This window comes from Opisthocomus hoazin, chromosome 18 (genome assembly GCF_030867145.1).
Source record: "Opisthocomus hoazin isolate bOpiHoa1 chromosome 18, bOpiHoa1.hap1, whole genome shotgun sequence".
Lineage (NCBI taxonomy): Eukaryota > Metazoa > Chordata > Aves > Opisthocomiformes > Opisthocomidae > Opisthocomus > Opisthocomus hoazin.
In genome coordinates, this window is record NC_134431.1 from 18,873,059 (window position 1) to 18,886,877 (window position 13,819).

Below are 13,819 nucleotides of genomic sequence, written 5' to 3' on the forward strand. Positions count from 1 at the left end.
CGCAGCACTTTTATGTATGCAGCTAGAAACCCTCCCCGCCTGCCTGCTGGCAGCTGCGCAGGAAGGCTTCGGGGATGTTTATGGGGTTTTTTTCTCTCTCATTTTCTCCAGTGGCTGCTGGGCCTGTTGTTGAGATAAATCAGCCTGCAGACCGCGGTCCCTGCTGTGGATGTTTAACTGCTGTTTCGGTCCCCTCTCCCTGGTGCCGTGGCCAGCTCTGCTCCATTGCCCAGCCAGGACAGAGAGTCCCCAGGGACCGAGCCCAAGCAGGGCTGGCCAGGCGTCAGAGGGGGGGCCTCTGGCCAGCGGACCCTGCCCTCAGGGGCAGCTGAATCACAGAATCACAGAACACCTTGTCCAGGTGGGTCCTGAATATCTCCAGAGAAGGAGACTCCACAACCTACCTGGGCGCTGCCCAGGGAGGTTGTGGAGTCTCCTTCTCTGCCCTCAGGGGCAGCTGAAAGGCTCCTCTCCTCGGGCTCTGGGCTGCTGGGAGTGTCCCCTCCCCCTGGCAGGCATCTGCAGAGGGGATCTGTCAGGAGCATCTCAAGGTTAGGTAATTAAGTCTCATTACCCATGCTAATACATGCAGCGCTGGGAGAGCCTCGCCCAGGGCCCGACCCTGCTCCCTCGCGCTGACAAACGCCTTCCTCCCCCGCTCGCTCCCCTCAGTTTTGCATCCTGGGAGCCCGGACTCACCCCGGGTTTGCGAGGCGAGGTGGAGTTGGGAAGTTGGCCGTGTTTCTGGGGATAAGGCGTGCTCCCCGTCGCTGCGTGCTGCGGTGTGACCGCTGCGGGCCTGGATCCAGCCACACGTGTGGCTCCTCGGCGGGCAGACACAGAATCACAGAGTGGTCGGGGCTGGAAGGGCCCTCTGTGGGTCACCCAGCCCAACCCCCTGCCCAAGCAGGGTCACCCAGAGCAGGCTGCACAGCACCGCGGCCAGGCGGGGCTGGAATATCTCCAGAGAAGGAGACTCCACAGCCCCTCTGGGCAGCCTGGGCCAGGGCTCCGGCACCCTCAGAGGGAAGAAGTTCTTCCTCGGGTTCAGTTGGAGCTTCCTCTGCTCCAGTTTGTGCCCGTTGCCCCTTGTCCTGTCGCTGGGCACCACTGGAAAGAGTCTGGCCAAGACACGCGGGGCTGAGCCTTGGGGTCTGAGCTGCGGCGAGCGAGCTGGAGTCCGACCCTGCCTACATGCGACCACCCATTCTGGAGACACGCCGTGAAGGAGCCCTTGCCCTCCCAGCAGCGCTGGGGATGCCAACACAGTGCTGCTCCTCGTGCGAGGACGTGTCCCGCGGCGGCACGGGCCCCTCGCCCTCCCAGCCAGCCCGGTGCAGCCCGCCTCGCCCAGTCACGCTGCACCCGAACGCTGATGGGCACCGACTGGCGGCGAGATGGTGGGGCAGCGCCCGGGAGCGGGGCAGCGTCTGGGCACACGTCCACCAAACCCCAGTGCCCTGGGTCCACCCGGAGACCTTGAGCTGTCGCCCGGTTGCGTGGCTCCTCGGGGACTGCCCCAGGGCTGGGACCCTCCCTCAAAGCGGGGCTCAGGCCCAGCCCGGCGGGTCGCTGCCGGGACTCCCCCGGCCCAGCCTGGGTTGCTGCCCCGTCCCCGGGCACCCGCAGCATCCACGTCCCCCCAGGGCCCCCCGGACCTCCGCGCGGGGTCTCGCCCGGGCTGGGGGCTGACCCTCGGGGCCGGGGGAGCCCAGGGCCCCCCAGCAGCTGCCCCGGGAGCTCCGGTCCTTGGCGAGCTGAGTGGGGGGTGCCGGACAGCACGGCCGCTGCCCCGGGGGGGGGTCCGCCGGCACCGGGGCGGGTGCGGGGAGTCACCCGCTGGCACCGGGCGGGGGCTCGGGGGGGGCCGGGCGGCCCTTGCCGGCGGGGAGCCCGGGGGGCCGGGGCCGACCGGGTGGCGGGGGGGGGGGGGGGCCGGTTGCCTTCCCCGGCAGCGGCTCGGGGAGGAGCCCACCGGCACCGCGCACTCCCCCGGGACCCCACGGCGGCGGCTGGGGAGGGGGGGGAAGGGGCCGCCCTTTCCGGAGGGGCGGGGGCGGGACGGGGGGTCCCGGGGCCGGCGGGGGGGGGTCTCGGCGGGGCCGGGCCGGGCGGCGGGCGCGGGGCGAGGCCGGCGGGGGCGGGCGCTGCCGGGGCGGGCTCGGCGGCTCCGTCCTCCCTCCGGAAGTCTCTCCCGCTCCCTCCTTTCTCCTCCTCTCCCCCGACAACATGGCCGCGAAGTCGGACGGCGGCGGCGGCGGCGGCGGGGGCCCGGCGGTGCGGTTGGAGAGCCCGGAGGGGATCGGCGGGAGGCGGGGGGGCGGCTCGGCCCCCCCGGCCCGGCGGTACCGGCTGCGGGACGGCTGCTGGGTGCTCTGCGCCCTGCTGGTCTGCTTCGCGGACGGGGCCTCGGACCTGTGGCTGGCGGCCCACTACTACGTGCGGGGGCAGCGGTGGTGGTTTGGGCTGACGCTGCTCTTCGTGCTGCTGCCCTCGCTGGTGGTGCAGCTGCTCAGCTTCAGGTGGTTCGTGTACGACTTCGGCGCCGCCAGCACCAAGGACAGCGCCGTCAGCACCAAGGACAGCGCCGGCGGCACCAGGGACAGCGCCGGCAGCACCAGGGACAGCGCCCGCGGCCCCCGCGGCTGCTGCCGCCTCTGCGTCTGGCTGCTGCAGGGCCTGATCCACCTGCTGCAGCTGGGCCAGGTCTGGAGGTACGGGGGGGATTGGGGGGTACAGGGTGGGTAAGGGGTCTGGAATGGGGCTGCTGCAGGGCCTGATCCACCTGCTGCAGCTGGGCCAGGTCTGGAGGTACGGGGGGGTACAGGGGGGTACGGGGGTCTGGGATGGTGCTGCTGCAGGGCCTGATCCACCTGCTGCAGCTGGGCCAGGTCTGGAGGTATGGGGGGGTACAGGGGGGGTACGGAGGTCTGGGATGGGGCTAGTGCAGGACCTGATCCACCTGCTGCAGCTGGGCCAGGTCTGGAGGTATGGAGGATACAGGGGGGATTGGGGGTCCGGGATGGGGCTGCTGCAGGGCCTGATCCACCTGCTGCAGCTGGGGCAGGTCTGGAGGTACGGGGGGGTACAGGGGGGTATGGGGTCTGGGATGGGGCTGCTGCAGGGCCTGATCCACCTGCTGCAGCTGGGGCAGGTCTGGAGGTACAGGGGGGTACAGGGGGATTGGGGGGTACAGGGTGGGTAAGGGGTCTGGAATGGGCCTGCTGCAGGGCCTGATCCACCTGCTGCAGCTGGGGCAGGTCTGGAGGTACGGGGGGGTACAGGGGGATTGGGGGGTACAGGGTGGGTAAGGGGTCTGGAATGGGCCTGCTGCAGGGCCTGATCCACCTGCTGCAGCTGGGCCAGGTCTGGAGGTACGGGGGGGTACGGGGGGATTGGGGGGTACAGGGTGGGTAAGGGGTCTGGAATGGGGCTGCTACAGGGCCTGATCCACCTGCTGCAGCTGGGCCAGGTCTGGAGGTACGGGGGGGTACAGGGGGGATTGGGGGTCCGGGATGGGGCTGCTGCAGGGCCTGATCCACCTGCTGCAGCTGGGCCAGGTCTGGAGGTACGGGGGGGTACAGGGGGGGTACGGAGGTCTGGGATGGGGCTGGTGCAGGACCTGATCCACCTGCTGCAGCTGGGGCAGGTCTGGAGGTACGGGGGGTACAGGGGGTTACAGGGGGGTACAAAGCATATGAGGGGGGAGGGGGGGGCCGGCTTGGGGTTCCTTGGGTTTCTGGGGGTCCAGGTTGGGGCTGCTGTGGGCCTCATCCACTCTCTGGAGACACGGGGGTACAGGGGTACAGTGGGGCCAGAGGACCGGGCTGGGGCTATTTTGGGGCCTCACCCCCTGCTGCAGCTGGGGCAGGTCTGGAGGTACGGGGGTCACAATGCTGGGCTGGGGCTGGAGGCAGTGGCAGGGTGCAGCAGGGACATGGGTGGGGGTAGCAGGGTGCAGCACGGAGGACATGGGTGGGGACTGCAGGGCATGGGGGGAAGTGGGTGGGGGTGGTGAGGTGCAGCAGGGGCCCCGGCAGCGGGGGGGCACGGGGATCAATCCCTCTGCAGCCACAGCAGGATGGGTGGCGGGGGAGACCCCCCCCCCCAGCAGAGCCCAGCTGTGGGTGTGAGGGGTGCGGGCAGGAGCTGGTGTGAGGGTCCCGCAGCCCAGAGGGGTGGCACAGGCCTGCTGTCCCTGTGGCTGGGTGGCACTGGGCCTGCTGGGGAGCAGCAGGGTGCCGGGGGTCCTGGGCACCGACCACCTCGGGTTCACATCGTCCCGGGGTGTCCCCCTGTGCTCCCACTTGGAGCTCGCTGCAGTCTGGGGGGTCACAGGTGGGGAGGTGCCATCTGTCCCCAGCCTGGCCGGGCTCCCCTTCCTGGGACTGGGGAAGGCAGGCTGTGCTGGGCGGGCTCAGGGCCCCCCGCCTGCGCCTCTGCAGACTCCCTGAAACCGAGCCGAGGGTCTGTCGGCACCTTCCTCCCCTGTGCCGTGGGGCCGGCACCGCTGCCCCCAGCTCTGCTGAGCTCCGTCCCCGGGGAGCGGGGAATGGCCAGGGCACCGGCGCCAGGCTGCTTGTCGGGGTGGGGGGCTGGTTCTGGGGGGGGGAGTGGAGACAATGGCGAATTCCCGGACCCTGCAGCGAGCGAGCAGCGCTCCCGGCTCGGGTGCCGATGCTGTTCCCGTCGCAGAGGCTGCTCCGCTCCCTGTTGCTCTCTGCCTGCGCTCCTTCCTCCGCTGCTCTCCCAGTGATGCTCCCAGGATGCTGAGCTTTGCTCCGCGGTGCAGCGTGCGCGGTGCTGGAGGGGCTCCTGCCCCTTCCCACCCCCTCTGCAGCCACCCCCTGCCCCTCCCCGATCCCACCCCGCGTCCCCGTGGCAGCTCTCGGGGTCCGCTGGCTGCGGGAGGGGTGCCAGCCCTGCCTTCGTGTGCCCGAGGAGCTGGGGAGGGAGAGGATGGAGCTCCCTGGCACCGCGGCCGCTGAGCCTGCCCGCTGCCAGCCCTGGGCAATCGCCCGACCCTGGCCTGAGCGGGGGCTGGGCAGCGGCTGGGGGCTTCGCTCCCGCTGGTGTCAGCCCCGGTGTCCTGCTCCGCTGCTCGGCGGAGGCTCAGAAGCCAATTAAAGCGGCTCCTCTCAGCTCTGACCCCGCGGGCCAAGCCGGGCGGGAGCCGCCGCTGAGGCTGATTCTGAGCTGGGGATTGGGGATCAGCTCGGGTGCCCGGTTAAACGCGGTTTGCTAAACCCGTTAGCGGGCTCGGAGCCGGCGCAGGCGGACGTGGCGGCTAACGAGGTGTGGGATACACGCTGCGTGGGAAGGGAAGGCTTTCCCCTGGCCAGGGCACCGTGCCCCTTGCCAAACATCTCCCCCTTCCCCGATTTACCCACCTTCTCCCCACCTTGGGGTCTCCTCAGCAGGTCTCACCCCTACCAAGCCCACCGCCGCGCAGCCCCGAGCCCCCGCTGCGACGAGGACCCCCGAGTCGCACACAGCCGCGTCGCGGCGGTGAGGGCAGCTCCGAGCCCTCGCTCCGGGATTACCCCACATGGAAGCTGCCCAAGTTCGTTGTCCTCGGCGCGTTCGTGACGCACACGCAAGTTCTCCACCACGGAGACAGCGGCGGTGGCGTGACCGCGTGCGCGCGTGGGCCCAGCCGCCGCGCTCCGGGGCTCCTTCTAGGCTGGTTTTGCAGCTTGGATATCGTTATCCACCCTCCTGGCAAAAAGTCCCCGGGTTTTTCACCGAGGAAACCCCGCGGGGATGGGGTGCTGTGCGTGCCCCCCGCCCGGCAGCGGGGCAGGGGTCCCTGCCGCCTCCGTGAGCGGACTGGTGTGTCCCGGCGGGTCCCGCTGCGCTGGGGACAGCCCTGCCCCCGCCCGCCGTGCCCCCGGCTCTGCTTTCGCCCAGGCTCACGCCTTGTTTGGCTGCCTGGGGGTCACCGGAGCCAGACCCGGGGTGCCCTCTCCTCCCCGAAAGCCCCCCATCAGCCGCTGTCCCCCCATCCTCTGCTGGCCTGGGGTCCCGGTGCCACTCCTCGGTGCTGACTCCAGCCTGGTGGCAGCCCCAGGACCACGGGCGCTCTCAGCAGTGCCCTGGGTGGGCTCACAAGGCGAGGGGCAGAGCTGGGACACGCAGGTTCCCCCCCCCAGCCCCTCTGCTCCCCCCCAGCCCCTCTGCTTCCCGGGGCTCTGCTCTCCCCGCTCAGGACCCCTCTCAGCCCTGGAGCTTTGGGGCGTCAGCTCGTCCCGCTGCAGGACCCAGCGCTGGGGTCTGCCTCTTGCTGGGGGTCCCCACCCGGCTCCTGTGGGCAGGACAAGGGGCTTTTTAGGGCTGGATCGAGCCTTTCCCCGAGCACAAGCGGCCTCGGCTGCTCCCGCCCGCCCCGGGGACCGGGGACACGGGGCACGCTGGGGCGTGGGGACAGCAGGGCGCGGGGGCTGTCATCGGCGCGGTGTCACACGTGCAGTTCTCCCCGATGACCTGACTTGGCGAGGGATTAAAATGGCTGCAAGAGGGAAGCAATTTTCTCCTTGTTTAAGTGAAAGATTAAGGGATGAGATCCCAAATTACCTTCTAGGGAAGCCGCACTCCGCGTCGCTCCCTCTCAGACCAGGGAGCCCCTCGTCCTTTTCCGTTGGAGGGCGGCGGTTATCGGCTTTGGTCAGAACCAGGATCGGGCTTTTCCCCCCTCGCTTTTTTTCCAACGCTTCAAAACCAGGGTCGGTAACCGGGAGCTGGGGGGCCAAAGGGTGACGCTGGCGGCCAACTGGCCACGGTGGGCTCCGGCCAACCCGGCGCCCGCCCGAGCCCACCACCTTCCTGCTGCGGGGTTCCGCGGGGTTCCGCTTTGGGACGCAAAGGAGGCAGCAACTCGCCCGGAGCGCTCTCGCGGTCGGTTTCTGCCACATCATCAGTTTTTTCACAGAATCACAGAATCACAGAATAGTGGGGGTTTGAAGGGACCTCTGTGGGTCATCTGGTCCAACCCCCCTGCCGAAGCAGGGTCACCCAGAGCAGGGGGCACAGGATCTTGTCCAGGCGGGTCTGGAATATCTCCAGAGAAGGAGACTCCACAGCCTCCCTGGGCAGCCTGGGCCAGGGCTCCGGCACCCCCAGAGGGAAGAAGTTCTTCCTCGGGTTCAGCTGGAGCTTCCTCTGCTTCAGTTTGTGCCCGTTGCCCCTTGTCCTGTCGCTGGGCACCACTGAACAGAGTCTGGCCCCGTCCTCCTGACCCCCACCCTGCAGATATTTATAAGCATTTCTAAGGTCCCCTCGCAGCCTTCTCTTCTCCAGGCTGAACAAGCCCAGCTCCCTCAGCCTCTCCTCGTAGCAGAGATGCTCCCGTCCCCTCCTCATCCTCGTAGCCCTCCGCTGGACTCTCTCCAGTAGCTCCTCATCTTTCTTGAACTGGGGAGCCCAGAACTGGAATTTTTGAAAATTAAATGATTTTTTTTTTTTTATCAAGTGATTGGTTCTGTATTTCCCACGCAGCTGCCGCGGCGCTGGGTTGGTAAACGCTCGCCGGGTGCTGTCGGCGCATGGGGACGTTTCTCTGGGCTGAAACGCCACGGGGTGATCAAATGCACGACAAATCAGAACCAACGTTCCGTGCGGGGAAGGAATCGCGTTTTAATGAGCTCTGTGGGGCTGACGGGAAGACGGGAGAGGATCGTGCCCCCGCCGAGAGCTGGGGAGCCCCCGGGTCACTCGTTGAGCGGCCGAGGGGCCGGGGCCGGCGCGGCTCCGGGCTCCGTGCGTGGGGGGGGCTGCTGCGGGCGGCGGGATCACGGCGCTGACGAGCCCAATTAGCGAGGCTGCTTACAGGGAGAGGATGAGGTCGCCGGGGTCCGGGTCTCGCTCGCGCGTGGGTGCCCTGGGACCAGCAGCGATGCCCTGCGGCATCCCGGGCTCTGCGCTGCTGCTCCCATAGCTTCCCCCACGCTGTCCCCTCCGTCCCCTCGCTGTCCCCTCTGTCCCCAGGCTGGCCCCTGGCTCGCACCCTGCAGTGAGGGGGGTCCCTCCCCGGGCCCTTCTGTGGGGAGAGGGGCTGGGGGGCAGCTCCCAGCAGGGTGAGGGGCTGGGGCGCAGCCCAAACCTGTGCCGGGAGCCCCAGCACGGGGCTGGGACCCCCAGCGTCGTTGTCCCCCGTGTTTGGCCGCGGGCGAGCGGCAGCCGTGTGCCCGGCGAGGGACGGGCTGCAGCAGGGGCTGAGATCAGCCGCTCCCCCCGAGGCGGACGCTGAGGCATCGCTTTGACACCCGCGCCAAGGTGCCGGCGGGGGCCGGGATCCGGGCTGGCGGTGGGGCCGTGGGGGTCCCCGCAGCCACCGGCACCCGCCAAAACCGGGGCGGAACTCCTGAAATTGCGTTATTTGCTGACGGCAGCGTCTTGCCCGGCTGCCAGCTCCGGGGGGGGCTTGTGGGGGCTGCTGGCAGGGCGGGAGGGGATGGGGCAGGTGGTGCCAGGGGGACCCCGGGAGCCCCGTGGGACCACCGTGCCCGTGCTGCCCTCCCGCACGCCGAAGGAGCTGGCAGGGCTGCCCGGGGTGGGCATGGACAGCAGCGCGGTGGCATGGGGGGCTCGATGGCCCCAGCTGATGGCCCCCACCGTGGTCTCGGGGTTGTGCAGCCCTGGGGTGGGAGCACTCGGTTGTCCCTGCCGTGGGAGCTGATGGAGGAGCTGGAAGTGCTGAGATCGGGGTTTCTCCCACGCTCCGGGCTGACGGAGCCGGCTGGCAGCGGTCTCTGGAGCTGCTGGCGAGGCCGTGGCTCTGCGGTTTGACCAGGCTGCGAGGGAGCTTTACGGCCCCGCGTCCTCCCACTGCATCTTTCTGCTCCCCTCCTCCCCCACGGGATCGGGCCCCGTGCCATGGGGAAGGGTCCCCGCTGGCGGTGACTCAGCCGGTGCCTGCGTCCGTGCCACGCACACCTCCGCTGACCCCGGCTGCGAGCAGATGGCCGGGGCCGGCGTGTGCCCGCGCCCGCAGCCCTGCCAAGAGCCGGTGCGAGCGCCCGGAGCCTCCCACGGGCACCACGGCACGACCGGCCGGTGCCCGTGACCTGGCCGGGGCAGGGGCAGCCGGGGTGGGCTCGGCCCCAGGGCACCCCAAACCCACGGGTGGCCGGAGAGCGGGGCTGCGGGTGGGACCCCTGGCAGGGCGGGAGCCAGACCCTGCGCAGGGGCAGCACCGGGGCGTGGAGGAGGGGGGCAATGGCTGGGTGGGCACCGTGATGGCCGGGTGGGCGGTGGGGTGATATCTGGGTGGGCAGCGGGATGATGGCTGGGTGGGCACTGTGAAGGCCGGGTGGGCAGCGGGGTGACAGCTGGGTGGGCAGTGGGGTGACAGCTGGGTGGGCACTGTGATGATGGCTGGGTGGGCACCGTGATGGCTGGGTGGGCAGTGGGGTGACGGCTGGGTGGGCAGTGGGGTGATGGCTGGGTGGGCAGCGGGGTGATGGCTGGGTGGGCACCGTGATGGCTGGGTGGGCAGTGGGGTGACGGCTGGGTGGGCATCAGGAAGATGGCTGGGTGGGCACCGCAATGGCTGGGCAGGCAGCAGGGTGACAGCTGGGTGGGCATCGGGTTGACAGCTGGGTGGGCAGCGGGGTGATGGCTGGGTGGGCATCAGGGTGATGTCTGGGTGGGCACCATGATGGCTGGGTGGGCATCAGGGTGATGTCTGGGTGGGCACCGTGATGGCCAGGTGGGAACAGCAGGGTGACAGCTGGGTGGGCAGCGGGGTGATGGCTGGGTGGGCACTGTGATGGCCGAGTGGGCAGTGGGGTGACGGCTGGGTGGGCAGCAGGAAGATGTCTGGGTGGGCACCGCAATGGCTGGGCAGGCAGCAGGGTGACAGCTGGGTGGGCAGCAGGGTGACGGCCAGGTGGGCACCACGATGGCCAGGTGGGCAGCGGGCTGATGGCCAGGGGACCCCAGGGACGGATCAGCAGGGTGCTGAGCTGCCTTGGCACAAGCTGCCCCTCCCCAGCACCTCGGGGCCCCGGGGGGGGGGACAGGGCCATGCTCAGCACCTCCGCTGCCCTGCGGACCCCTCACCCCCGGCGTGGGGGGGCTTCCCATGGCCACAGATCGGGGGGAAGCGCTCACTGGCGGGGGTCGGCGGCGGTCGTGGGGTTTGCCCGGCGTGGTGGGGACAGCTGGGCTGGGGGTCCGGGCGGGGGGGGCTGGTCTCACCCTCCCACCCCCCCTCCTGCAGGTACCTGCGGACGCTGTACCTGGGGCTGCAGAGCCGGTGGCAGGCCGAGCACCGCCGCCGCCACTTCTACTGGCGGATGATGTTCGAGAGCGCGGACATCAGCATGCTGCGGCTGCTGGAGACCTTCCTGAAGAGCGCGCCGCAGCTGGTGCTGCAGCTCAGCATCATGGTGCAGCAGAGCAGCATCGAGCCGCTGCAGGGTGAGCGGGGCGTCGGGCAGGGCTGGGGGGGGGGCACGCTGGGCTGCCGCGGGCTCTCACCGCCGCGCCCCGCTTTGCGCCCCGCAGGGCTCTCGGCTTCGGCCTCGCTGGTCTCCCTGGCGTGGATGATCGCCTCCTACCAGAAGGTGCTGCGGGACTCGCGGGAGGACAAGATGCCCATGTCCTACAAGGGGGCCGTGGTGCAGATCCTGTGGCACCTCTTCACCATCGCCGCCCGTGCCATCGCCTTCGCCCTCTTCGCCTCCGTGTTCCAGCTGTACTTCGGCATCTTCATCGTCACCCACTGGTGCATCATGACCTTCTGGATCATCCAGGGCGAGACGGATTTCTGCATGTCCAAGTGGGAGGAGATCATCTACAACATGGTGGTGGGCATCATCTACATCTTCTGCTGGTTCAACGTCAAGGAGGGACGGAGCCGCTACCGCATGTGCATCTACTACGTCATCACGCTGTCGGAGAACGCCGCCCTCACCGTCCTCTGGTTCCTCTACTACGACCGCAAGACCACCTCCGACTTCGACGCCTTAATCCTCGTCTGCGTGGTCAGCTCCAGCTTCGCCCTCGGCATCTTCTTCATGTTCATCTACTACTGCCTCTTGCACCCCAACGGCCCCATGTTCGGCCCCCACGCTGGGGGCTGCATTTTCCGACAGCGGCCGGCCCCAGTGCCGGGGTCCCCCACGGACGCCGTCACCAGCCCCCCCCGCTCGCTGCCGCGGACTACAGGGGGGGAGCGGGACGGGGCGCCGGGGGAGCGGGACAGCTGCGTGCCCGTCTTCCAGGTGAGACCCCGCGCCCCGCCGGCGCCGGCCGCCCGCGCCCCGCGGACAGAGGGTCCCGTCATCCGCATTGACCTGCCCAGGAAGAAGTACCCGGCCTGGGACGCCCACTTCATCGACCGGCGCCTGCGGAAAACCATCCTGGCGCTGGAGTACGCGTCGCCCACCACCCCGCGCCTGCAGTACCGCACGCCTGGGGCCCCCCAGGAGGTGCTGGAGTACGAGACCACCGTGTAGGGCGGCGGGCGGGGGGCCGCGGCGAGGCTCTCCCGGTGCCATCCCGGCCGCCCTGCGTCTCCGCAGCCGTTTGCCTTTCGGTTGGGTTTGCCGGCGCTGCCGCCCCGCCACGCCGAGCGCCCCACAGATGGGGGCCGGGGAGGTCTCTTGGTGCTATCCCCCCTCCCCGCGCCGCCCTCCCGCAGCCGAGACCCCCGTCCCACCCCCGGCAGCCACCCCGGCTTCCCCTGGGGCTCGTCCTTGCCAAAACACCTCACCGGTGCCTGAGCCCGAGGCGGTGGGTGCCGCGGCCCCGCAGCGCTCACCCGGGTCGGTGGGGCAGGACGGGGACCGGGGGCACCCCCGGGCTGGGGGCTGGCGGCTGCGGGGGGCTGGGGGCACGGTGGGGCACGGTCTGACCTGGGTGGGCAGCGAGTGGGGACGTGGGTGCTGGGGCTACCCCATACCGGACCATGGGGCTGGAGGGCAGCTGCCCCGGGGTGTGCGTGGGGGTCTTGTCACCCCCAGGGACCCCGGCAGGGGACAGCCGGGGTCCGGGCAGCCCCCCCACGTCTCCTGCCTCCCCCCCACCCTGCGGTGCCAGCCATGGGGGAGCCCCTTCATCTCCGTCCTTGGTGCCCCCGGCTCAGGGTCACGCCGTGCCCCCACCCGAGGGGGTCCCCGCTGCCCTGTGGGGTGCAGACCCTGCCCCGGGGACCCCTCGCACGCAGGCGCTGACCCTGCTCCCCCCGGCACCGAGCTGGGACCCGGCTCCAGCGGGGGCAGCGGGGGATGGCTGCACCCCCCCGGCCCCCCCGGCCCCACCGGAACCGCTTCAGCTCACGGGGGCTGCGTTCACCCGAGGGGTGACGTTCGGGGTGACATTTGGGGTGACATTTTCTACCTCCGCTGGGGCCGGGGGAGGCAGGGCCTGGCTGGCACTGCTGGGGGGGGGCACGTGGGGCTGCTGGCGTTGCCGGGGCTCCCCAGAGCGGGATTCTCCCCCCCTCCATTCTCCCCTCCCGGGTTTGGCCTCGCTTCCCAGCCGGGAGCGTTTCCCTCCATCTGCCCGTCAGCATCCGTCCCCCCCAGCTCCCCAGTATAAAGCCAAGGTGGGATCCTGCCCCCCCCCTGCCCCCCCTGCCCCCCCCGCCTCCCCCCTGCCTGCCCAGGGGAGCGGGGCTGCCCCGGGCTCCGGGTTTGAATGTGTCCCTGGTCCTGCCGGCTCCGTCGGCGTCCCCCCGCCCCAAGGGCTGTGCTGAATGTACCCCGTGCCCCCCCCGGGGCCAGTCCTGCCCGAGGCGGGGTGCGTGTGCACGCGTGTGCATGTGTGTGCAAGCATGTGTGTTCGTGTGTGTGCAGGGGCTGCAGGGGCTGCAGGGCAGGGAGCTGTGCGTCCCCTCACCCCCCTGCACCCACAGCCCCCGTGCCTTCCCTGCACCCCCCATGACCCCCGCAATGGCCCCACCGGCTGCCCCCGTGCCGTGGTGCTGAGCCCTGCCCTGGGCAGGGGAGCGTGGGCAGCCCCGCAGCAGCCCCGCTGCTCCACCGGGCACCGCGGCACCCACGAGGCACCGAGCCATGGGGCACCACGGCAGCCCACGGGGCACCATGGCAGCCCACGAGGCACCCAGCCACGAGGCATGGAGCCATGGGGCACCACGGCAGCCCATGAGCCACCATGGCAGCCCACGAGGCACCAAGCCACGAGGCATGGAGCCATGGGGCACCACGGCAGCCCACGAGGCACCACGGCAGCCTGTGAGCCACCATGGCAGCCCACGAGGAACCAAGCCACGAGGCACGGAGCCACGGGGCACCACAGCAGCCCACGGGGCACCATGGCAGCCCACGAGGCACGGAGCCACGAGGCACGGAGCCACGAGGCACCAAGCCACGAGGCACCATGGCAGCCCACGAGGAACCGAGCCACGAGGCACGGAGCCATGGGGCACCATGGCAGCCCACGAGGCACCGAATCACGAGGCACCACGGCAGCCCATGAGCCACCATGGCAGCCCACGAGGCACCAAGCCCCGAGGCACGGAGCCATGGGGCACCGTGCCGGCCGTGGGGAGGGCTGGCGTGGGGCAGCTGCCCCTGGCATGGCTCCGGGTGCCGCCGTCGGGGCCGCGGCGCGGGGTCCCCGAGGGACGGCGTCGTGCTCGGCCCCGTGGCTCGGCCGGGGCGGGTGGGTGCACGGTGTCGGCGGCGTCGCGTTGCTTTTCTTTCCCATTTCTCTGTAGCTGGAAGCCCGGGGTGGCAGCGGGCCGGGGTGGGCCGTCGCTGGGGTCACTGGTGCTAACTGGTGCTAACTGGAAGCCTCGGAAATCCTTCTGGAGGAGGGTGCAGAGCGTGGCTGGGCTGGGCAGCGGGCTGGG

At 70.3% G+C, this 13,819-nt stretch overlaps 1 protein-coding gene across 1 annotated transcript; it reads left to right on the forward strand.

Annotated features, from left to right (window-relative positions):
* The first annotated feature begins 2,229 nt into the window (after nt 1-2,229).
* Nucleotides 2,230-11,773, forward strand: XKR7 (XK related 7). Its single transcript, XM_075438404.1, has 3 exons — nt 2,230-2,714; nt 10,220-10,419; nt 10,507-11,773. Exons 1-3 carry the CDS (start codon nt 2,230-2,232, stop codon nt 11,457-11,459), a joined length of 1,638 nt encoding a protein of 545 aa, XP_075294519.1. The 3' UTR covers nt 11,460-11,773.
* Nucleotides 11,774-13,819: the final 2,046 nt, after the last annotated feature.